The sequence below is a fragment of the Condylura cristata genome, unplaced genomic scaffold (genome assembly GCF_000260355.1).
Source record: "Condylura cristata isolate star-nosed mole 26May11 unplaced genomic scaffold, ConCri1.0 scaffold00013, whole genome shotgun sequence".
Lineage (NCBI taxonomy): Eukaryota > Metazoa > Chordata > Mammalia > Eulipotyphla > Talpidae > Condylura > Condylura cristata.
The window spans coordinates 10,552,133-10,578,311 of record NW_004567114.1 but is presented as its reverse complement, the minus strand read 5'-3'; the positions used below and the strand labels follow the sequence as shown (position 1 = coordinate 10,578,311).

Here is a 26,179-nt window from a genome sequence, read left to right as displayed (position 1 = left end):
CCGACAGGATCCCGCTCTGCGGACGACTGGCAGGGCCCCAGAGCAACAGACCGGCGCCTCGGGACGCTGGCCAGTCCGCACAGCATCTCCATCAACAGCTCGCGGGGCTCTGCGGGTACCTCGTGGGCGGGGCTGCGGGAGCGCGAGTCCTGCGCGATGACGTCACAATCCCGCGGCGGCGGCTCCGGCCCTTAGCAACCAGCCTAGCGACAGTGCGCCGCTGCCACCGCCCCCAGCCGGCTGCCCCTTGCCAATCCTCTGCTGCAGGGGGCTGGTCAGGCCCGGGAAGGACCCGAGGGGTACCCAGCGTGTCCCCGCGCGGCTGAGGGAGGATCGAAGTATGGATGGCAGCCGGAGAGGTAAAGGCCAGCTCTCGCGGGCGCCCGCCCCCTCGCGCCGACTGGCGCTCGAGGCCTGCAGTCCGGGTCCAGGCTACGCGCGCCATGGCCATGCCCTGGGCACCTCCGGCTCCCTCGGTCACCTGCTTAGTCGCTAGGTGAACCCAAGTCTAGTCCGGAACTGTCCAGTGCCCGCACTCTGGAGGAGGCCCTGCGAGCCAGGGACTTGGGTCCACCTCTGGCGCTGACTCTGTTGCCCTAATTTCAGGAGGCCGGGTCCCCGGAACTCCCGGTGCCGAGCGTTTGTTGTCTCCATACCTCTAAGAGGTGACCCTCGTTGTCTCATCTCTTAAAAGTGGGGTTAAAACATTCATGGAGTTCTTGAGGAGTAAACGTAGGCGATAATATAAAGCTCCTGCCTCGTTGGAAGCACTCAGTAAATAGGAAATCTTCCGTTTCGTACTTAGAACGATTAATCAATGATCAGGGATTCTGTACTGTGAACAAGGAACCATGTTAAAGTGCAGGTTTTGGTTTAGTAGGTCTGGTTGGGAGCTGAGATTTTGTATTTCTAGTAAGTTTCCAAATGGTGCAGTGTTGCTGGCTACCATTTTACTAGCCAAGGACTAATCTGTAATCACTGCACACCTGCCCTTGACCGAGATGCTGGGTCAAGTGGACATCACACTGGCACATTTGGGACCACTGGCACCATTCGTAGCCATTGAGCTCTACCAGTCGTCCAATCTAAATAACCTGCATCTTTACGATGTCTGAGCAAGTAGTATTTTTTTTTTTTTGGCTCAACTTAAGTAAGTCAGTCTTCAGACTATCCATGCCAATTCAGTTATCTATTTTTTTTTAAGATTTATTTATTTGTGCATACAGAACTGGGGTACAGGCCAGAGGCTCAGGGGCTGCGAGAGGTTCACTAGGAGACAGAGTGGAGAGCAGAACAGGCAGATCGACGAAGTACACTGCTGAGGGGAGCAGCGGGCGGGTCAGGAGAGGTCAGCCGCATCATGTGGTCACCTCCTGGGAAGGCGGGAATCGAACTCATGCGCAAGAGGCTTTAGGTTCTTAGTGGTGTGCTTTAACCCGCTGTGCCACCAGGGAGGGCCACAGTTAATCTATTTTTAAAAGGATCTTTGAACCAAGTTCTAGACAGTATATTTGCAATAAGTCTTGCTTTGAATATGAGTGTGCCTTTTATTATATAATCATTGATCAAAATTAATGCAGTTCTGAATGTAGGAGATAACTATACATTAATCAGCAAATTGTATATTCTGACACTTATCAACCAAAGTTCCAGAAAAACCAACATGTGTTTATGGTTTTCAGAGATTTTACTACATAAACTGATAAGCTGTTGCTGTGTACCAGACACTAGTCCCATGTTATTTCTATATTTAATCCACCAAACATAATGTTAGCTATTATGCTCATTTCACAGTGAATAAGAAATCATAAATTTCTGGTCAAGGTGACAACAGTTAAGTGGCAGAACAGTCTTTGAATCCAGGTGAGAAATGTAAAACCCTAGAGCCACCTGTTTTTACTTATCCCGTGGGAGAGACAGAGGCCTGAAGTCAGGTATATGTAAAATTTAGAGTATCATCATCTTCAAAAGTTCTCATTTGTTTATTCAATTACTTTTAAAAGTATGTTCATGTCAAAATGTAAAAATGGTTTTATTTTTATGACCCAGTTTAATTAGCTTCATTTTTAGAGTATTAGTTTCATTGTTTCTGATCTTGAATTTTTTAAATGAATGAAATATTCAGGAAATATTTGGATTAGTCAGTTCTCATGTACTATAATTATTATTAATAGGACACTATAAACAACTTTAGCCAAAACTAAGACTTGATTATAATGAAAAATAATTGCATTTTTTTAAATGTCCTAGTTTATTAAATTACCTTTAATGATTTCAGAACACAAAATACTAACACCTGAAGTAAAAAAATATATAATCTCTTGTCCTTTTTAACTGTAATCACATTTTTAGGCATCCTTTTTGTAAGGCAAACCTGTATGATAGTGAGGTAGAGTATCAGCATGAAAAATAGTAAATCTCATTTGTAACCCTTATTTACTTTTCACTGGGAAAACTTTAATAAATCACTTTATCTCCCTGGGCTGTAGTTATTTGTAAAATAGTGGACTTGGACTAGAAAAATCTATCAGGTCTTTCCAGATTCTCAAGGGGGAGAGAGTGAAAAAGATTGAGAATAACTGCCATCCACTACTGTCAGTGGGTGGCCTTTTGGAGACATGAGAAAACATACAGTAAGGAAAACTGAAAGTAACCTGAAAAAAAAATTTTTAATCTGTTGCTCCAGTGGAGATACTTATCAGTCGTATCAGATTCCCAGACTTCTGGTGTTTCCTGGCCATAAGGAACAGCTTTACTTTTCCTCTCTGGAGTTCCTACTAGATCTATTTGTACAGGTTGCTGAGCTGCTCACACAAATGATTAATTTTATGACCCTAGAAAGACATCCAATCTCATGGCCAAGATTTCATTCCTAATCTGTGGGACAGCTGGATTTCTGTGGTTTTTTCCCCTGGCAATGGACTTGAGGCTACTTTTCCATGCTTTATATCTGCCTAGGTCCAATCAGGCAATAGAAACCACTTAGTGATTCAAACAAGGGAAGTTTAAAGAACCATTAAACTATCATAAAACATTAAGAAATCTCTATGGTGCCCAAGAGACAAGGAAAGACAGATTTGGCTGAGGGCTTCCGACCTCATTGAGAAGGTGTAGTTGTAACCAGTAGATGGCTGAGAAGTTCAATGGTGCCCAATCCACAGTGATCTGAAGTTCACTTGGCAAACAAAAATCAGCTCTGGAGTGCAGACCAGCCACAGCCAGTGGCCAGTAACCCCGGGTGTTCAGTGGGGATGGGAGCCCTGGAGACGGGGAGGAGCCTGCCTGGCCTTGTGATCACCTACTGCCACCCTCTTGGTGATGCTAGGTACTCCAGGCCGTCTGCCTGTACTGCTTCTTTGCGTCCCCCGGTCCCTCCCCGGGGGACTGACTGTATCCTGGGCTTTGTGGCTGGGGTATAGAGTGTAGACTATATCCTTAAACCCACAATGCTGATCCATCATGTTCTAAGGTGTCAGAAGCAATAGGAGTGCTCCTTCCTCCCACTGTGTTCTCCCAGTGCTCTCTGCTAGTAAAGAGCTGTTCAAGGAAATTTTTATTACTGCAGGCCACTTATTGAAGGGTGAATGTGGATCTATCAATAGTTTGATAGATCGCACAGTCGGCCGCTTCTGTTACTCAACCTCCACATGCCCCTGTGCAGTGGGACAGCCAGGAGCAGGGCAGGTAAAGGCAGGTCAGGGGCCTGGGAGGCTGGCAGGCCTGCAGGATCTCTACCCTTTCCCTTTGGGCTCTCTCTGGCATTCTCTTGGGTCTTCCTCTTGCAGCTGTTCTGCCACCGCTGAGCCTCGGCCTCCTGGCTCAGGTGTGCCCACTTGTGCATGCTCACACCATATTCCAAATGTCCACTATCAGACAGGCATGCCCCGAGCTCATGTTCCCAAGTGCCCCTGCATTCAAGGCAATAGGTGATAGACATGAGGCCAGTGTGGAAAAGCCTGACCATCTCTTCCCCTACATCCTGCTGTGTATCCTTGAACTTCCTTATGATAATACAACTTTCCTGCTTAAAAGTAAACATCTTCACTTTGAAATAGAAACATGAGGTGGTCAGTAGACCCCCCTCCTCAGGGGAAGGCTAATGTGAACATTTTTTAAACGTACAAAACCGGGCCTCCCAGGTGGCACAAGAAGTTAAGACTCAGCACTATGAAACAATCCGAAGCCACTGGTCCCAGCCAGGGAGCTGACCCACATGGCGTGGCAGACCTCTCCTGTCCAGCCTGCTGCAGTGTACTTCAGTGACTCCACCTGTTCTGCTCCCCACTCTGTCTCTGGTGAGTCCTCTTACCTTCCCGCACCTATGGCCTACACCCCAGCTCTCGTATGTGTAAATAAATAAATCTTTTTAAAACACACACAAAAAAACCATTTAAAGTCTTCAGAAATGGTCATTAGGACATGCAACAAACGAGCCACTACTTGAGGAAATCTACTAAAACTCTGCTCTTCCCCCTTACCTGCCCCAGCTCAAGCTCTTGGCAGGTGCCATCAAGGTGGACTCATCTCTCGTCAGCTCCCACTCAGAGGATGTGGTATCTCACCAGGAGACACAGGCCAACAGCGTTTCTCACTCCTTTAATTCACACTGTAGACGCTAAACGCCTGGTGATCACAGCTGAGAGGTCGGGCTCTCTTCCTGCACACAGCCTCATCGGGCACAGGCTACCCCAGGTGTGGCAGCTCAAGTGATGCCACCGTGACTTCTCCTGTCCTAAGTAAGCTAGTCTTCCTTCCTGCTCTTTGCCCTGTGATGTTGAAGGAGCTTCTTAGCTATTCTGATCTCAAACTGTTTTCCTGTTATACTCTGTTCTAGCAGACTTTGTCCTCTGGTCCTAGATTTGAGTTCTACTCTCTTGGTAGTTTTTCTATTTGCAGTCATCCACATTTCTTGCAGACATTGTCCCCCAACCCTTTATAGCTTACAACACCCACTTGAGAGCAGACCAGCCATGTTACCCTCTTAAGATATCTCTGTTTGGGAATAAGCTTTTCTTATACTGCATGTTAAATTACACGAAACTCCATAACTCAACCTTTTATCTGGAGGTTATCCCTCAAAACTAATTTTTAGGGAGAGAAATTATTTGTGATGAGGTATGTATCTAATTTTTAATAGCCCATCTGGTGTAAAAGATGAAACTAATCTTTAGGGAAGATAGTGAGTTTTCCGTCTTTGTGAAGGTGATGCTTCATTTATCCTAATTCATGTTTTTTTCTGTTTAAAGTTAGAGCAACCTCTGTCCTTCCCAGATATGGTCCACCATGCCTATTTAAAGGACACTTGAGCACCAAAAGTAACGGTAAGTGAGGTATACCACAAATGGCCAAGGATTGTTAGAAGATTGGCTTCATGTCTCCTGTATTTGCAAACTACATGAGACAATGAAAAATTGCCCTGTTTTATCAATCTTTGAGTCATATTAATTATAATGAAATACTATTGGGATTCTTGTGGTTAGAGAATTCAGTCCATCATTGCAACCGCTGTTGTGCCTGGCTGCCTCATGCTCTCTGCTCCAGCCCAGCTCTACCCTTGACTGCAGGTTACCTTGGCCTTAAGCGTACCTTTCTTGTGAAATGACCATTAGCAAATTGTTAAAGACACCAGTATTGAAAAGGAAACGCTGTCCAGAGAAATTGAGCTCTTAGAAAAGGTATTTTGTATCCAGATCGAAGACAAGCCTCTCCAACTGGGCTTCCAGAGCCCATGCAAGGAGATGCACTCTGTATTTTCTCTGACATTTTCACATTTGAAAGATTTCGATGTGATTTTTAAATGTTTTTATATATACAGCTTATAGCTTACGTTTTCAAGCATGGGGTTTTAGGCAAAATAATTGAATTTTTGCCCTTATTTATACAAAAGATCTTAGATACTGGTTCTTCAAAATGTGAATGACATTTTCAGTTACCTCACTTATTTCTGTGTAGTCAAGTACATGTGCACATAGTTAGAATCATAACCTTTGAAAAATAATTTTTAACTAAAAAGTTCTAAATTTAAAACATGCATACACAGACGAGCAGCCTGAAAAACAATATATAGTTTACTCACTTTTTTTTTTTAATTTCATGTACAGAGCTGGTGTGAGTGTAGTGATTAAATATGAGAGGCTGCCTTGGCTCACCTCCAAACTGCATCCTTTATCATTGGTGGCCCCTTGAAGTCCTGACTCACACATACCCCTGTGCCTTAGTTTCCACTTCAGTAGCTAGGACAAGATGCAGTTTTATATAGGTAAAGAGCTTAGAACAAGGCATATACAGTACCCATTCAGTCATGTTTTTATAGTAGAGGTGGTGGTGTGGTGGTAGGTAGGTAAGTAGTAGTAAGTTTGTTATTATTGTGAACACTGACATTTATCACAGAATAGTTAGTTTATACCTCTGGAAGGGAACAGTAGGAGACAGAGAAGGAAAATCACTTTTTTCCATTCTCTGTATGGTTGTTTTAATCACATGCATGTATTCTCAAAAATAGTTCTTAATGTTTTACATTTTATACTTGTATATAAGTGATTAAATATTTCTGATAATTCTTTTTTTAAACAGTTTAGATGAGGTCAAGTTGAATGTCATGGAATTTCTACATGATTGTCTTAAGAGAGTCCTAATACTCCAAAAAGAATACAGTAAACTGACTTGTAGATCTTGTTTTCAGATGTAGAGTCAGAAGTTTGTTGTTGTTTTTTAAAGATTTTATTTATTTATTTGCATATACGGAACTGGGGTTCAAGCCAGAGGTGCAGGAGCTGTGAGAGGGTTCACTAGAGACAGAGTGGGGAGCAGAACAGGCAGATCTACAAAGTACACTGCTGAGGGGAGCAGCAGGCAAGACAGGTCTGCTGCGCCATGTGTGTCACCTCCCCGGGGTGTGGACTGAACTCGCACTGAAGCCGCTGCGACCAGCTTGCAGTGCTGTGCTTTAACCCGCTGACCCACCAGAGAGAGCCCAAAAGTTTGTTTTTTAGAATAGAATCTTTACATAGAATTTTGGAGTTTCTGATTTGTTTGCTTTACCAAACTCTATGTATTCAAATATTAATAATGTTAACATTGTTTTTTATAGTCAAGCAAATGACATTTTCAGTTTTAAGACTGAGAACTGTGGATGAAAAATAGTTCTATAAATATAATGATAGATTACATTGTAGGATCTCTTCCTAAAGTTATTAGACTTGTAAAATTTATTCTTAGAAAGTTCTGAACCCAAGTAGTCTTAGCTCATCAGTTAAAGCTCAAGATTCTGGTTACAACATATCAGCATTACAAAGTTATAATGTCAGTTTTCCATGGTTGAATTTCAGAACATTTTATAAAAATAAACTTCATAAACATTAACTTATTTCATGATGATATTATGTTAATTACCCACATATATAATGATTATGTTTTAATTTTTAGCTTTTTGCACTGACTCCTCCTCTCTCAGACTAAGTACTCTCCACCTGGTCAAGAATCACATGGCTATTCACTATAATAAAATCCTTTCAGCCAAAGGTAAAATGTGCAAATATGAACTGTCTGTCCCCAATTTAACCCTTCAGCTTCTAATTAGAGTAAATCTTTAGTAAAATGAATATGCTATGTATAAGTGGATTTGATTTGTGTTTGGTGTAGTAAGTGAGCTCGGCTATTTATACATAGCAAATTTAGAATGTCATTTTTGTTAGCTGTATGAACTGTACTGTTATGTGTTATCCTTAATGTTTTTGGTTAGATATTGATCTTAATATAATAAAGCTCATAATCCTTTTCTGTTTTTCAAATTTGCTAGTGAAGTTGCACAAAGATGCTAGATCCTGGCTTTCTAGTTTCACTAGCTTTACTGAGATACAACTTACATACAATAAAATGTGCTAATATTAATATTTTGAAAAACACATACATTTGAATAAGCACCACCACAATCATGCTATAAAATAGGGATAAGGTAAACTACAGTTTACACACCAAACCCTCCTGCTTTTTGTTTTTCAACTACTCATGAAATAATAATGGTATTTCTATTTTTAGATAGTTATGAAAAAAATCAAAAGAACAATGTTACATGTGAAAAGTTATGTGGAAGTCAGATTTCATTGTCCATAAATTAATACAACCACATTCATACTTTATCTACTGACTGTGGTCACTTTTGTGCTTACAGGCAGAGCTGAAATTGAGACGGAAACAAAGCAGCCTGAAGCATTTGCTACCCAGCTCTTTACAGAAAAAATTTGATTGATCCCTATGCAAAACATTTCTATCCCCCTAATCCTTTGCAATCAATCTCTCTCCCTCAATTTCTGGCATCCAGCGATCTGTTGTCACTATAATTTTGCCTCTTCTAGAATTTCATATAATTAGGATCATACAATGTGTCATTCTGGATCTGGCTGCTTTCAGTTAGCTGACAGCTTTGAGAATAATCCAGGTTGTGGTGTCTAGTTGTATTTCTCCCTAAGTGAGTTTTTAATGATTTTACTATAAATTTATTTATTGATTCACCATCTAGTGGATATTTGGATTGCTTGACTCACTTTTGGCTATGGTCATTGGCATCCAGTCTTTGAAGATATGTTTCCACTTCACTTGCATAATTTATTTACTAGGAATGGAATTATAGGGTAATATGATCAGTGCATGTTTCAGCATAAAAAGCTACCTAACTCCTTTCTTGGATGACTGTTCCATTTTTCATTTCCATCACTGCCATACCCTCACCAACACGTCCTGTTGGCAGCCCTTGTTTTAGCCATTCTAGTGAATATGTAGTGATAATTGTCCGAGCTTGCATTTCTATGGTACCCCTTTACTGCCTAAAAATGTTGCAAAACTTCCTCTTGTACTTATTTGCCATCTGTATATCTTTTGTACATATTAGCTCAAATGCTATGCCCACTTTTTAAAATGAATGGTTTATTTTCTTAGTACCAAATTGTAAGCGTTCTTTATATATTAAATATTTGTATCTTGTAAATATTTTTACAAATATGTCAGATATGTATTTTTTAAATATTTTCTCCTGGTCTGAATTTTCTTTTCAAATTTTTCCATTTTGAAATAATTTTAGATGTACATAAAAGTTGCAAAAATAGTAGAGCCACTTTCATAAGGCTTTACTAGTGGTAAAATATTACACAGCTATAGTACAATGATTTATTAAAACCAGGAAATTAATACTGATATAGCAGTTGATATTTGTATTCACCAGGATTTCACTAAATGCCTTTTTAGAAATTTTTATTTTCTCATGTGATGAACTGGGTCTTAAAATTTATTGATAGTTCATATTATATGCAATTTGTTCTAAATGATTGAAAAGTCTGAAAAAAATCATATTTTATGACATATAAGATCAAGTTAAGCTTTTCAATTTTGAATGATTTACTCTTTTCATATTCTTTTAAAGAAATATTGTTTAATCTGAGATTACTAGGATTTTCTTATGTGTTTTCTTATAGAAATTCAAGTTTTAGCTCCTATATGTAAGTTTATGATCCACTACGAGTTAATTTTTGCATATGGCATGAAATAAAGGTCAACTTTTTACTTATGGACATTCAAATATGCTGCTAACATTTGTTAAGGAAATTGTGCTACACCTGTTGACTTCCCTTGACATTTTTGAAAACTCAGTTATTCATATGCATGGGTCTTTTTCTACACTTCGCTCCTCAATGCGCCTGTATACCAGTACCATACTGCTTTAATGACTCTACATTATAGTATTGAAATCAGATACTATAGCAATGTAGTATTAAAGTCAACTTAGGTTTTTTTTTTCCCCCCAAGCTTGTTTCAGCACTAATTACAAGTTTATTAAGTGTATATTACAAAGCTAGCTCATAATGCTGTTTATTTTCCAGTCTTTCTTTACTCTTTCATTTTGAATAGTTTATATACTGTGTCCTCAGTACACTGGTATTTCCTTCAACAGTATCTAGTAAGCTATTAATCCCAATCAGTGTATTTTTGAATCAGGATTTTATATTTTTCATCACAAGAAGTCCAATAAAAATCAAAACAAGGAACTGCAAGCTCTGGAACTTTTGTGAATCCCAAATTTGATATTTGTGGTCATTTATAAATATTAAGAATATTATTAAACATCTGAATTTTCTTTTTTAGCTGCAGTAGATTGCTCCATCCCGTTAAGCATGAGTGCCAGCATCAAATGTAAGTAACTTTACATGCATTTTTTTTAATTTGCTAAGCTACATATAAAAAAAGCTACCATCTTAACTTTTTTACGTAAAATTAGATCATTAAGTTACAGTCATCACCATCTATTCCAGAACTCCTTTCATCTTACTAAACTAAAACTCTATGTCTGAGAATTTGATTCTCAGGTACCCTGCATAAGTGGAGTCATACGGTGTTTTTCCTTTTGTATGGGCTTGTCATTTAGCAAAATGTCTGCAAGATTCATCCATGTTATGATGTATCAAAGTCTCTTTCCTTTTTGAGACTGAATAATATTTAATTTTAGATACATATATATCTTGTTTATGTATTCATAAGCCAGTGGGCACTTGACTTTATTGAGAAACTAATACTGTTTTCTCATCTACCTTTTGGCTATTGTGAATAATCTTTCTGGTCTTTCTGTGGAGATGGATGTACAACTAAGTATTTCCTTGAAACTTTGTATTCAGTTCTTTTGGATATGCACTCACATATTGCTTATGCACATTTTAGTCACTGAGGGGCCTCATATTACCATACTGACCCCAAAAGGTTATACCACAGAGACAAGGTATGTGGTCAGCTGATTCTTCTAGGCTTGTCTAGTTACATTCTGTGATGTTTGAGGGACAGAATCATCTGAAGACATATTTCTCAGAACATATCCCCATTGTGAACTACTTGTGACTGTATACCCAGAAGTGGAATTACTGGACCACATGGTAATTATATTTTTAATTTACTGAAAAGCTGCAATACTGCTTTTTTCTAGCAGTTGCATAATTAACCATATATCCCACCAACCAGGTATTTCTCTACATCCTCCCCTTGAAATTATCTTGTTCATTAAATTGGGATAGATCCCAATAAAAAATATGTTATATTTTATTTTCTATGAAAATAGTTACTGTATTTGTGTTCAAACTTCTGTTAACTCTGAAATGTGACTAGCTTTTATTTCATCATTTGCAGTCTCCAGATAAGTCTTTGATAGCAACTCAGTAGCCAATTTAAGGCATATAATGAGTGAAACCACACATTACACTTTCAAATGAACAGCAGTTACGATAAATAGAACCACTTGTCCTGAATGAAAAACAATAAAAGTATTTAAATTGTAATGTCATTTTTTAAGTCATAAAAAATTTAATTTTTATAACATCTGATGGTATTAACAACAGTGTCTCATTGGGACCGAAAGTCTGGACTAATCCAAATTGCGCTCTTGATGATCACAGTCACAGACAACATTGTCAAGCTGCTTTGGCTCCCGGACCTGTGAATATCTGCTCAGAGTTGCTTTCTTGAGCAGTTTGTCACATCATTTAACGTGTCAATGAATGAAATATTTATTATCTTCTCTTACTATAGAAAAGTCTTGGGATTTTATTTATATATCAATAAACATTTTTAGCAAGAAAAGACCAAAATTAATTTTGTAATATTTTCCATATTTTACAAGTGTGTTTTCCCCATCAGATGCAGACCAACAACGAAGAGAAAAACTGAAAAAGGAACTAGCACGATGTGAAAGGGAGTTGAAATTAACTAAAGTTGCAGTGCAAACCAACTCTAAAAATAATCCCAGGTCATTATTTAACACTTTCCAAAAGGTAAGATGGTATTTAGATGTGTTAAAAACAAATTTTTCTGAGGTACTTAATGGTGTACCTTTTCTTGGTAACATTTACTATAGGTCAGAGTCAGGAAACTTTTCTTGTGAAGAGCCAGATAGTAAATATTTAAGTCTTTCAAAGCCACGCAGTCTCTGTCATGACTGTTGCCCTTGGGAAAGCAGCCTCAGGCCATTCCTAAATGATGGGGCACAACTGTGCTCCATGAAGACCTTGCTGACAAAGATACCAGCCAGATTTGCTCAATCAGTTTGTCCGGTTTCTTTCCTTGTTGCCGTGGTGAGGGCTGTACGTTTCTCTCTCCATATCTCCGCTAAAACTGGAGGTCTGTGCGTTTTATTTGGTGTGGCAGGATTTTTTTTCACATTTTGCTTTTGAAAACTTTGGCATCTACATACATGTTTTTGTTAACATCTCTAGGTGAACAATCTGTGGCTAGTCTTATTGATATCCTTACTCCCAGGTCATTTTGATGCAAATCCCAGAATCATAGACTTTTTTTATAAATATTTCTGTATGTAGCTAAAAGACCATAGTACCACTATTTTGTCTTAGTTATTTTTAATATCATCAAATATCCAATGTTTGATTGCCCCATTTTCTCATGGGTTCTGTCATTAGAGCTGGAATCTAAGTGATTTAAATTGATGTTTCTTTGAATCTGTCTCTTGTCCTTCCCTACAATTTATGCAATAGCAAAAGAGCACGTCATGTGCCCTGGTTTAAGGATATTGTAGCTATTGCAGACATTCATTCACACCATCTGGATAGTGTGAATTTAGGCTATAAGCTTGTGTTGGGGACTGTACATGATTTCAGATTCTCTAAGCCTATTGTTCTCTCTACTCACTATGACTTTCAAGAGAGCTAGAGCCAGGTTTCCTTGCAAGTCACTTAGTTAGAGTATAGCCCTTGACAGGATCCTAGATTCAAGTGCATGATCTTCTAGATTGTACAGGTCAGCCCTGGGTTTTTCTGTTTTGTTTTGTCCTATAGCATTTGTGATGTGGTTAAAAAAACAAAACCAAACCACCACCTGCTCTTTGGTGAAAACCAGCTTCACTGCTCTGCTTACCAAGTACCATGTGCCTGATTTCAACTCAAGCTTTTTTCAGTGCATATAAGAGTGTGAAAATGAGGGAACCTCCCTGGTGGTACAAGGGTTAAGTCTCAGTACTATCAAGCTTTCACTAGCAACTGCAGCAGGAGTTCCATCCCCAGCCAGGTTGCTGACCCACATGGCACAACAGACCTCTCCTGTCTCACCCGCTGCTCCCCTCAGCAGTGGATTTCAATAGATCCACATGTTCTGCTTCCCACTCTGTTGCTAGTGAATCCTCTCACCCCGTGCACCTCTGGCCTAGACCTCAGTTCTTGTCTACATAAATAAATCTTTAAAAAAAAATGTATGACAGTCCATAGATAGCAGGCAGGACTAAGGCATTGGTGCTATAAATGAAGCTGGGCGTTTTTTTCCCTTGAGAATTGTGGGGAAGGCATGGATCAATGTTCAGCTGGGAAGTGATATCATATTACCACTTTGCCAAGACTACACTGGCATCAGCAGAGGACAAATTAATTACAAGGTAGTGATAATAGTCTGGGAATGGAATGGCAAAGATCTGATATTGTTCTAAGATTTTCACTACAAGAGTACATCTAGGAGGTGTTTAGAAAGTAGAATCCTCAGGATTTGCTCACTGATTCAATGTTGTGATGAGCAAGAGGCAGGAGAAGTTCCCGGGTTTCTGGCTTGGGAAACTAGGAGAAGGTCATTCACTGAAATAATGATAGCAGGACAAGGTGTAGTTTTACTTCGGAGGGGTGGATAGTGGAAGGTATGAGTTTATTTGTTTGAATGTGTTTGATTTGAGTTACCTTTGAAACATGGAATATGTTCAGTAGAGTGGGATGTAAGCATCTAGGTCAGGCCTGTGGTGTTGGCTAAAAATAGATTTAGGCTTCATCCTGGAGACTGAGGATGTTTAAGACTGTTGAATAGATACAAGGAACAGAAGTGCTTCCTTTTGTAGACTATATTTATTTGCTGTACTCTATACTGTGCTTTGCCGCCTAGGAATCTGTTCATCAATATCATTTTTAATGATTATGCTATTTTAACTGAGAATTAAAATATTTTCTGTTGTCAGCACTTTGAATATATATTAATATTGTATTTTGACCAAAAATTGGGTTTGTTGAAAATAAAATATGTAAATAAGACTATAAACATGTTTTCTATTCATTTTTCCTTTAGACAGATAGTATCCTATGTTTCTTTTCTCCAAAAGTAGTTTTTTCATGTTTGCATATATATATTTGCTCTGTTTAGAATTCACAGTAACTTGTAAATTGCCTACACTTTTGATAAGCTTTGATATAAATATTTAGATGCAGCTAAGTTAAAATTTTTACTTTGAGCATAGTTTTTTGATAATTGGTTAGTTATATGGTTAACAGACATCTGCTAGATTTACAATCTGTATTTACTGAAAGGTTTGCTTCAATTAAAAAGAAAATGCTTTAGCCTTTAAACAGTTTAACTGGAGACATGAGATCATCTGTCAGGATGTTTTCTTTCAGTGGCCTGCGCGCTCATGTGACACTCTCTCAGCTGTGGCTCCTGTGCCATCTGTGAACTCTGTACCCACAACATCAGAGTTACACTCACCACGCACTGTCATCAGTGGTGAAGCACTGTTACTGTTAAGATTAATTGACCTTATGGGTAATGATCCATTTTCACCTTTTGAAGTCAGTGTAAACCACAGACAGTCTGTCTCGTTTATAAAACATAATTTGAAACCTTTTTGCAAAACAAATGTTAATAACTTATACTCATCCTATTCTGCAATTGATTCCTCAACTGTTTTAATCTCTTACAGCTAGAAAATTTTTGTATACCATTTCTTCTGACATTATCTCTCCCCAAAAAAGGTTTAGTTCTATGATTTTAAAATCTGGTAGATGTTCTTGGCATGAAAACAGGATGAGTACCTAAATTATCTGTAATCACCGCTTTGTATGAAGTCACAGAAATAGTTTACAGCAAATCTAATTGAACTTTAAGAAAAATGAAATTGCCTCCAGAATCTTGCTACTATTTAATATATAATTAATGAATCTTTTTCTGATGTTAGTGTTCTGCTATTCTGAACTTGGTGAATTTACCCATGTCCTATACATTTTCTGTGAAAATTATATCCATCCTAGCTTTCTGATATTTATAACTAAAAGAAGCAAATAAAAAGATATAATCACAAAAAGACTAGTGCAGTTGACTTCATGCTGTTTTATTCATTTTTCAGGAAAGATGGTAAAATAGGATAAAAGGCAGAGATTGAGACATATAGAAAAACATAGAATAATTCAAGATTTCAGTCAGTACAAAAGGAAGCATGTTAGCCCACTTCAGACACAGGAAAGTATTCTCCCTAAAGGCTTACTTTGGTGTTTCATTTTGTTTGTTAAATAATCACTATTGGTAAGAACTTCTGTACAGGTAATATAATGCTTTATACACACATCTATGCTTGTACATTTCCTCTAAGAGTAAATACTTCCTGTCGTTATAATTTGATAGTCCTGTAGGATTTTCCAGATCATACACAGAAATTTATTTCCAGGGAGTCAAACTCCTCTACTGTATAAACTGGAGTTTGAGACTAGTGAACACTTTGAAAAATTACTGTAATGAAGACTTTTACCAGACAGCACTCTATTGACTCAGAACTTAATGCCACAATATAAGTAGTTGTGTCATGTATTTGGCATAGGATTAGACAGCATTGGAAAGGAAATAGGTAATTTAATCTATTTTAGATAGTAGTGACAATATCTAGTTATCTGTATTTCCTTACCTAGATAAATCAGCATGTTGTAGGTTAGCTGACTTCTTGATCCCAGGAAGAAAGATAAAATCAGTTCAAGAACACTGGTGTTGTAAAAACCTAAAATTCTATAAGCTTCAAATGAGTCTTTAAAAGATTAACATTGCGTCTCCTGGTGACACAGGTGTTAAAGACCTTCCTATCAATTTATTGACAGCCACTGCAATACCAGTTTGATTCCCAGGCAGCCAGGGAGCTGACCCACATGGTACAGCAGACCTCTCCTGTCTCTCCAGCTGTTTCCCTCAGCAGTGTATTACTGCTGTTCTGCTCTCCACTCTGTCTCGGGTGAATCCTCCCACCACCCACACTTTTGACTTAAACCTCAGTTCTTGTATGCATAAATAAATAAATCCTTTAAAAATACATAATATAATAAATGGTGATTGTAGGCTCAGCGGAGTTGAAACCTATGAGACCCTTCACCTGAATTTCTTTATTTTTAAACTAGAGGAGATAATTGCACCACCACGATTAAAAGAGTTGTACCTGTAAATTGTTTACAAGGCACAATTAATGCATCTTGCATACAGCAGTGATAGAAGTTCTTATTATTGCTCTTTTAACCTATTCAACAACAAGAACTGTCTTCCTCCTATTTTTCTCCCCATGGGCAGATATAAGTGGCTAAACTATAGCCATTTTCTATAACTTCTCTTCTACTTAATAAAGTGCTTTTGTTTTCTAACAACATACAGGTGTCCCTAAAGTCTGGGCTCATAACTGGGATCATAGACAAGGCTTCATGGGCATATGTTGTGTAAAAGAATAAAGTAGTATCTGTGTTCTAGGCTTTCTGATTACATGATAAAAAATAGTTCTCCTGAAGCTAAATCAAAAGGAAATGGAGCAAAGTTTTCCCTATCCATGAGAAGCTGAAAAACATGAACTTTTTATGGAATAAATTTCTTAATTACATTTCAAACATTAGCTTCTCAGGATGCCATGCATTGTGAGAAGTTCCTTTTCATGCCTTGAAGGTCGTGGAGTCAGTGACTGCTGGCACTGAAAATCGTCACCATGACAAGGCAGGAAGGGGAGCACGTGGCACCAGGAGAGAAGGGGATGGGTATTCAGTGGGTTCAGAAACTTTCAGATGAAACTGCCATCTACCAATAGATCTCAATACACAAGTTCAAGATCTCAAACGTAAACATGTTATTAATCATTTTTGTTTCAAAATGGAAAATGATTACTACTGTATCCTTTTATATATTAGTGAATCAAAGACTTAAATAGAACTTCATATCTGATGCTGACATCATCAGGGACATATAAGTTAATTTTGCAGATACCTAAGGCAACCACTTTTTTTTTTTAATGTTGTTACCTATTTTTTTTTTAAGATTTATTTATTGATGTGTACAGAACTGGGGTACAGGCCAGAGGTGCAGGGGCAGTGAGAGGATTCACCAGAGACAGAGTAGGGAGCAGAACAGGCCAACTGACGAAGTACACTGCTGAGGGGAGCAGCGGGCGGGTCAGGAGAGGTCACCTCCAGGGTGGGGATCAAACTCATGCTGAAGTGGCTTTAGCTTCTTAGTGCTGTGCTTTAACCCGCTGCGCCACCAGGGAAGACCCAGTAACTACTTTTTAATATATAGTCTGGTGACCCCCATTTATATGACCGCATAAGTATAACAGGTGATGATCTAACCAAATGTTCTTAGCCTTCAGGGGAGCCACAAGAGGAAGATGTGTTCATTGAAGAAGTGAATGGCTTGTCCTTTACAAGGTCACCAGTTACGTCTTCAGAGAGATTACATATAAGTCTACCAACACCTGATAAAGGGTTCACAAACGATACTGAAAAGAACTCCAGCTCCTTCCTGTCCAGCATGGATTGCACCGTCTCTGGGCCCAGGAAACCATGCTCTGGACCCACGTGCGGCAGAGCAACCCGGAGCACACTCCCAAATGCCCACCGGTTTCAGTTAGTTATTTCGAAAACACCCAGCGGGGACCTTTTGGATAAACATTCCGAACTCTTTTCTAACGGACACTTGCCATTTACCCCACGCACTTTAAAAACAGAAGCCAAGTCTTTCCTGTCACAGTACCGATACTATACACCGGCCAAAAGAAAAAAGGACTTTACAGACCAGCGAGTAGAAGCCGAGACCCAGACAGAGCTAAGCAGGTATGGCTCATCAGCAAGCAAGGGCGAATCCCCAGAAAGTTAGTGGTTATCCCGTGCATAGGGTGGGCCTGGAGTGAAATTGCAACTCTTCCTTTTGCATGTACTACTGGAACTATCAGAATAATTGTTGCAAAAATAAATAGCTACTAAACTTGTGAAGTTCCATATAAACATCATGTATTTTCATTTATTATTTCAAAGATGGTATTATAACTTGCATATGTTTTTAAATAAGCGTATTTTTAGTGAATCATCAAGATATGTCATTGGACAACATTTGTGTAAATATGTCTAGTGATTTATGATAAAAATGCCAAAACCGTGGGCTGTGCCCGAGAGTGAACAGCATCTCTGGCTGCTCCAGTGCTTCCTTCCCTACAGCCTCCCCCCATCCTGCACAGCAGCAGCTGCCCAGGAACAACATAGGTGACGGGATAATTTCTGAAAATTAAGAGTAATTTGCCTCGGAAATGTTTTCAAGGACAACAGTGCCTGTTAGGTAATTAATTCTCAGGAAAGTGTGTTTGGTGACTGAAGAAGCAAACGTATCTTGTGCAGTGTTAGGTATTCGTTAACTTGAGGTTGATTTTCCTGTGTTATATGAACATATTGATCTGGCACCAAGTTTAAATCATTTAAGAAAGCATAGAATAATCTAAGATCACTACCTTTCTCTGTAGGTACAGATAAGAGGTAAAATAATCTCAAATGCGTCTCCATGCTTGAATCAAAGATTAAGGAACCTGTGCTCTTGTCAGGTGAGGGAGACATGAGGGAAGCAAGTGTGCCATGAGTCCTTGTCTGCTTTGCTTCTGACAGCTGTAAGGCAGTAGCTCCCTGCCCCGGTGCCATGCCCAGCTAAAACCTAGTTGCTAATGAAAAGCAAAAGGAAAAAAGCGTATGTAATCTAAACTATCTATTTCATGATTTTATGGTTAACAATTACACATTATATAAGAATAGATGGGCTTCGTCTTACATGTTTAGCTTTTGTTCTGGATGCTAAAGCTTGTTATCACCATGTTTTTATTTCAAAGGCTTAACAGTAATTTCTTTTAAAACATTACAGCTTTAAATCTGATTTTGATACAGTTGAGATTAAGAACTTCACAGATTCGGGAGTGAACATAAATCAGGTAATAAAAAGTAAGATCTCTTTGTAGTCCACATTAGAATTACAGTTGTTTTAAATTCACAAAATGTTATCTCGGAACTGCTAGTCTTCTGGTTGTGCTTCTTGCATGACAGAGCAGTATGTCACATGTTCGCCTGCTTACAAATGGTTGCAGTCCTCTGGGAATGAGTATCCTGTCCAAACTGGGGGAACATTGTAATTAGCATCTTTCCTAGATGGTTCACTGGCTGGATGGGTAGATGAAAAAAATTTCTTCAATATTGTTTTCAGAGATACAGACTTGGATCACTAAAGGAGCCAGAAAAATTATGCAAAAGCTATCCTAATTTTTATACTCATATTTTTTTAGAGTTGTGTCTGGTCACTGGAAATTATACATTTTATGAGAAAAGATGATATTTTCATGTTTGCTTTTACTTTTTCCTGAACCATAAAGCTTTTTCAGAGAGTTTATATATTGAGTGCTTAACAGTCATTTCTTTTAAAATATTATAGCTTTTAGTTTGATTTTTGAGATAAACTATTATTTTGGAGAGTATTAATTGTAAACTTGCTTCCTAATTCAAATTTACTATTTGTAAAAAATTATTTCTCTATTATCACATACAGATTCAGGTATATAGATATGCCCTGTTTGAGTTTCAGAATCATGACAATTTTTTTCAAGCTTACTTAAAGCTTTCAAACTCATTTTATTTTCTCTTAAATTTTTTGTGACTTCTTAATGTCAACTAAAATACCCCTCATTAAAATATATGACATTTTATCTTACTTGAAGTAAATTTAAGAAAAAAATCCTAGATAGAAAATGTATCCTAAACCATCCTTTGTGATAATATAGCCATCACTTGTATCTCCACGTTATCTCTACTCCCTCTCGGCTATTTTTTTAATAGATTTATTTATTTGTACATACAGAAACTGGGGTGCAGATCAGAGGTGCAGGGGGCTAGAAGGATTCATCAGAGACAGAGCGGGGAGCAGAACAGGCAGACTGGCTGAAACACACTGCTTAGAAAGAGCAGCAGGTGGCATAGGAGAGGTCTGCTGTGCCATGTGGGTCAGCTCCCTGGCTGGGGCTCGAACTTGTGCTGCAGTGTCTAGGGCTAGCGTCTTAGTGCTGTGCTTTAACCCCTTTCACCACCAGGGAGGGTTTTTTTTTAACATGCTGTTTTGTGTCTGCTTTCATAATGTACTTTTGAATCAAAATAATTTTTCTCCATATTGCATGCTCAGGTGTCTGGTTGTACGAACTATGACAAAGCAAGAATGACCCCTTCACCTTTACAGGGGCATGACTTACCGTGGGGTGAGGGCAAAGACACCGTACCTGATCTTCAGTGCTCCTCATCAAGGTAGGTGACGTATAGGAGAAGTCATTTCAGCCCTCTTTAACTGCCTCCCTGTGTAAGGGACAAATGATAGCTCAACACCAGTACTATTTTAATTACAACTACTCTATTTTTGCAACATTAGTTTTACTAAGGAAATTTTACAAAGTAAGTGCTCAGTAGAAGTTTAAATAAATTCATTTTGTTAAATCATTAACAAAGTGAAAAGAAACCCTGGCTTGTATTATTTGCCACCAATATTCATTTAAAAGAATTTTCCCCAAGACAAATCTCTTATAGTTCACACACCACAAATAGTGCTGAAGACCTTATCATTTGAGGATTCATGGTTTGTGACACTGACTAGTCACCACTGGCTGGTGCTTGCTCATGCCGGGTGGAGACACACTTTTCAGAAAACCACTCAGCATGTTTCGTGGCCACGGAATCCTGTGCCTCAGTGAAATGTCAGGTGAGCAGACAGATGCGTCTGCAAGATCCATTTGGTAGTTTCAGCTGGCATAAGCATTTCCATTGTCAGAGAGATGAATGGATGGAAGAAAGAACTGGAGTTTTAAAAGAGGCCAAGAATTCAGCCTGTATACAGCAGCCACCAGTCCAGCGACACCATCCAAAGAGCCCTTCCCAGGGCGAGTTCAGCTGCAGAGATGTGGGCTGCTTTGCTAAGCTCTGTTCTGAAATCCATGGTATTTCAGTACTCACTACTCGAGATTTACAGACTCCTCTTGAGCCTGTCTACAGTTAATACAATGACCTCAAGAAAGGGATATATGTCTTTTCTAGTAGTTTCTACCTAAAAGAATATAAAATGTTAGTTAAAAATAAGAATTTTATAGTTGAGTATACCTGAGTAAAAAGTTTAGAATAACAGTAGTATAACTGAACAGTGACAAAATTTATCATAATCACCAGCTTAAATGACCATTTTCCTATGAAAAATGTTTTCAGCATTATTTATGTATTAATCTTATCTGGATAATCATTGTTCATGCTAGAAAAGCCACACAGTATAGTTTTTATAGGATTGTGAGTTTGTTCCTAGAAGACTAGAAAGCAAGTCTGTCGTTGACCCTGGCTGCTACTTCTGCATGCCCCTCCTGATCTCATTAATTAGTAGGCAGAATAATCCCTCCCCAGTATACCTGACAGGGTTCTTCTGGAGAGTAGAGTAGATGATAAGTATGGAAATGTTTTTAAATCCCAAGACATATAATTTGCTAACATAATAGTAAATGATTTGTAGCCCAACCCTTGTTTTGTTCAAATATTTTCATTTTTTTCTCTTTAGGACAATATGTCAATACCCCTTGGAGCCTCCTACAGGGAGACAAGTATGCTCTGAGTAAGGGCTTTTTGACTGCTTTACTTTGTCTAATGGAAGCCAAGAACTAAGAATCACAAAATCATTATTGAATAAGTCAGGCCTGAACACTAATCTCTCTTATTTTGACAGTCAATTAGGTCATGCTCAGTTTGAGAAAATGACAAGAACTTCCTGAAATTATCAACGATCACATCATCTTTATGTCCAGTGGAAATATGCCCCTAAATTAATTATGCCTACTTTTTTTTTATAAGTAGTGCCTATAATTTGGGTTTATTTTCATAAGGAAAATAATAATGAAAAAATAGTTTTAGAAAAATGCAGAATTTTGGTAGCTTCAGATACCAAAACTGATTTCTACCAGTTCTTTTGCAGATATTATGCTGCTAGTTTTTAACATTGTTTTAGTTTTTAAGCAGTATATTTCAGGAAAAATTATTAGAGAGTTTCATTTATTCTCAAACTCACTGCTTAAATATTAGAGCTGTGAATCAGTTTGAAAGTAAAACTTTATACATTTTAATCTTATATTATCTAATTTTCTTACATTTACTTTTTCAGTAATTGAGTAGTTTCTTGTTTTTATTAGTTTGTTAATTTCAGCTAATCAAAATCAAATAGTTGCCCAGTTTCCTTATAATAGCTACTACTCATATCATAGTATAATAAAGAAGCATGTCCAAGTAGATATGTTACCACAATCTATGTTTTCTAAACATTTTGAGAAAAAAAATGAATTTTTTATGCTCAGTAAATTTCCTAACCTTTAAACAAGGTGCAGTCATAGGAACAGGAGAGAATTTCTTAGTTCCTGCCTCTGGGGAGGACTTTCCACTTCCCCGTCTTGCAAGGGCCCAGCACAGGGGCTCACACGTCCGCCGTTGAACGTGGCCTGGAGCAGGGAACACTGAACATGCTCGCCAGGAGCGCTCGCCCACCGGCCACATGTGCTTCTCTCTGGCCCTTGGTCGGACTCCTGTTTGGCTTAATCCCTTCTGCTTTATACGGAAGACAGCTATGAAATTTTACTCTCTCAGGGAGGTGGATATGCTTGTTTTATGGTATTCCTCGTAGCAGTGTGAGCTGGAAGGGCATTTGTAATGACAGAGATGGGTCTTTCTCACTAGGTGCTCATATTTCTTACCCTTTTTCAGACTAAGCAATAATTGCTATACTGTATATTGCTTTGCCTTTATAGTGATGAAGAATTATTGTATCTGAGTTTCATTGAGGATATAACAGATGAAATTTTGAAGCTTGGATTATTTTCAAACAGGTTAGTTTTTTTTTTTAATTGTAAATTGTATTATTGTGGTTAAAGAGCATGTTGAATACTCTTATTATTTGAACAAATGCAATATTTAGCATTTCCCATACTGTTTAATTTTTTAACATTTCCCACATAGTAGGAATTAAAAGATTTTATTTTTCTCTTGGAGAACGGTATTCTTATCATTGACAGCAAATTGTTAAGAATCTTTAATTTATGCTGTAAGGCCAGCTCATCTTTAGAGGGGAGTTATGGCAAAGAGTAGAAACTTTATTAATTAAAATCCTTTTAGATCTCTAGTTAGAATAGACTAATAAAATAAAATACACTTTTGCAAAGATCTGTAATCCCATTTTACTATTTGAAACTAGTGTGAGGATCAAAAGCAAGCGTTTTTATTACCGCTGCTACTCAGAAAGTAAAGACAAATTAAAAGCTGGCTTTACACACTGAACATGAAATAGACAGTTTGTAAAGCTGTGTTAAATACTGCCTCTTGAGGGAAATGCGTGGTCCTGAATCAGCTTGAAATTTACCCACAATTCTTTGGCCATTGAACCCTCCGTGTGTGGGTGTGGCCAGCACGTGTCTGCGTGCACTGCTCACTCTCACTGTCTGCTAGCAGCAAGACCAGGCATTTCTAGTGAACGCTCTGGTTTTTTATAAAGTGTTTTTATGAATTAAGTATTTTCAGTATTGGTATAAAAAGATATACCAAAAAGGCCTAAGTTTGAGACAGCCGTTTATTTACTCTTTCACTTTAAAAGGTGTTTTAAAATGTTTGAGTAATAAAACACTATATTGTTCTTTTTCACAACAGTGTAAAATATACTTAACACTACTGAACTGTACACTTTAAAACTGTTACATTTTATATTTTTTATTTTTATTTTTTTACCACTACAACAAAAGTAGTAAGATCCCAACTGCAAATCAAGAAATTAAGCAAAAATCAGAAGAAAAACTGCAGAAATCATGTACTTATGCTTTTAAAAAAACTTACACTATCTCTTAGATTATAAGACTCTTTACTATAGCACAAAAAAGATGGACTCAACATGTTGAATAGTGACGGTTTGGCTTAATAAGCTGTAAAATATTTATAACTAAGTTCTGTTCAGATTTAAATCATATTGTATGAGCGAATTTATTGATAAAGATATTCAATATACAATTGATTAAATAATAGCTACCCAAAAAAGTAGAAAAAATACTAGGTTCCCAGGCAGTATATTTTAAGATCTGGTTTCACAAAGAAATAAATGCTTGGGCTCTCCCTGGTGGCGAAAGGGTTAAAGAACAGCATTATGAAGCTAGCCACATTGGTTTCAACAAAAGTTCGATGATCCCCTAGCCTGTACCCCAGATCTGTATGCATAAATAAATCTTTAAAATATATATTCTCATTGAAAAATACCTGGAATGAATATTCTAAGACATCGACAGTAGCCATAAAATTGGAATATGGATTTCAGGCTTTTTAAAAATTGTTAAATAATTCAGAACTATTAAATCTGAGTTTCATAATTTCATTAATACTGAATGGTAGCAAAGGGAGCCTGTTGTTTATCAAGATACTTACTGATACATTCATGTGACAGCAACTTAAGCATGCTGTAATTGAATGACTAAATTAACAGGAATCAGATACATGTGTGTTAAATGGTTTATGACCGTTGAGGGAGGGAAAATCATCATCTTAGAGATACAGTTTTCTCATCTTTAAAATGCTTTTTACAATACCTTTCTCTCCTAATGCTCATGATTAGAGATACAGTGATGTGTGTCTTGCACAGATGCTTAGCACTAAGTGGTTACTGTGTGGATTTACCATCAGTGGAAGCATTTTAAAAATAACTATAAAAAGGATTTAGGACTTGGTTTGAAGAGTGAAAAGGGGGGAAATAGACCTTGCAGTGTGTGTGTGTGTCAGTGCGGGAGAGAGGGAAGGAGGGACAGATAGGGGAGGGAATTTTGGAACCTCGCATGAAATATTTTATTCACCGAAATTTAACACAATCTTTCAGAAACATTAGTATCTATCATGTAACTTACATAGTAGAAACCATGCTAGCTTCCAAATCAGAGAATTTGCCAGGACAGGGAAGAACTAGTTTTTTGAACTGGAAAGAAAAGTGTAATCTAAAATGATTTTCCAATCTTTAGTAGTTTATTTAGTGCATGGCTATTTTGTATTTAGGTGGTTTTGTAATTTTGAGATATTAACATTTTTATTTATCGTTTGTAGGTTTTTAGAACAACTGTTTGAGCGACATATAAAAAGAAATAAACATCATTTGAAAGAGGTTTGTCTTTCCTCAGAAAGATTCTAATGTAGAAAAATTGTTCAAGTTATTTCACACTCTTAAAGTGCGTTTAAAAGCCTGCTTTCCCCTTGCATTTCGTGTGTGTGTGCGTGTGTATGTGCGTATGTATACACGAGGGTGTGATTAATCCTGCTGAGATTAGGGGCACTCCCGGGGGAGGGGGAGAGCAGCATTTCAGTGGGATTCGCTTAATTAGTGAAATTATTCTTGGTCCTGCTCTAGGGGAAGATGCGCCGCCTGCTGCATACCCTGAAATTGAACTTAGGCTGCATATCCCAGGAGAGCGCGGGGAGACGAGATGATGTCGACATGTTCGATGTACTAGATTTTGAAAATGCTGGGAATTCTGAGCCAAATAAATGTAAGAATGAACAAAATGCAATTGAACTAGAACGCCAGGAATACCAAAGGGCTTTGGATATGTTACTGTCTATACCAAAGGAGGAGGACGAGATGTTTTCACCAAATGAATTCTACATGCCCATCTATAAATCAAAGTTTTCAGATGAGGTTGTAATTCAACAGGTGAATGATGAAACAAATCATGGACCTGCCGTTTGGGATGAAAATAATCCAGGTGGCTCAGACACCTTAGCTGAACAGGAAACCTACGTGAATGTCATTGAAGGGGACAGTGACACAGAAAAGGTGGAGACATCCAGCGAGTTGTGTTGTCTGAGCACAGGTCTCGGGCAGCCTGATCGGCTGTACACTGTCGGCGGCAACAGCACTCATGACATGGAACAACCATCTCTTAAAATCACAGAAATGGGCATTGAGGACTCCCCTTTGGATGTTTGACCTTCATTAATAAATATCCCAGATGGCCAGTAATTCCTTTTTATTTTTCCTCCTTTTTTCTTTTAGATATTAAGATTTATGTTCTCATTTTCTGTGCTGTATAATAAATTACCAT

The 26,179-nt window shown here is 38.0% G+C and overlaps 1 protein-coding gene across 3 annotated transcripts; it reads left to right on the top strand.

The window, feature by feature from the left end:
• The first annotated feature begins 212 nt into the window (after positions 1-212).
• Positions 213-26,179, top strand: SPATA7 (spermatogenesis associated 7). 3 transcript variants are annotated; one of them, XM_012724326.1, is made up of 12 exons: positions 213-359; positions 4,488-4,692; positions 5,247-5,321; positions 7,426-7,521; positions 10,135-10,182; positions 11,671-11,804; positions 17,386-17,855; positions 18,925-18,991; positions 20,227-20,345; positions 22,865-22,942; positions 25,185-25,242; positions 25,486-26,179. In XM_012724326.1, the coding sequence occupies exons 4-12, from the start codon at positions 7,485-7,487 to the stop codon at positions 26,062-26,064; spliced, it is 1,590 nt and encodes a 529-aa protein (XP_012579780.1). In that variant the 5' UTR covers positions 213-359; positions 4,488-4,692; positions 5,247-5,321; positions 7,426-7,484; the 3' UTR covers positions 26,065-26,179. The 3 variants fall into 3 exon arrangements, with proteins under 3 accessions (XP_012579780.1, XP_012579778.1, XP_012579779.1); XM_012724324.1 differs by lacking the exon at positions 4,488-4,692; XM_012724325.1 differs by lacking the exons at positions 4,488-4,692; positions 7,426-7,521.

Bases quoted from the DNA above. Each gene is read 5' to 3' on its own strand.
- SPATA7 (XM_012724324.1), top strand. The intron at 17,856-18,924 runs GTATGGCTCATC...AAAACATTACAG, and splicing joins ACCCAGACAGAGCTAAGCAG to CTTTAAATCTGATTTTGATA. The intron at 25,243-25,485 runs GTTTGTCTTTCC...GTCCTGCTCTAG, and splicing joins ATAAACATCATTTGAAAGAG to GGGAAGATGCGCCGCCTGCT.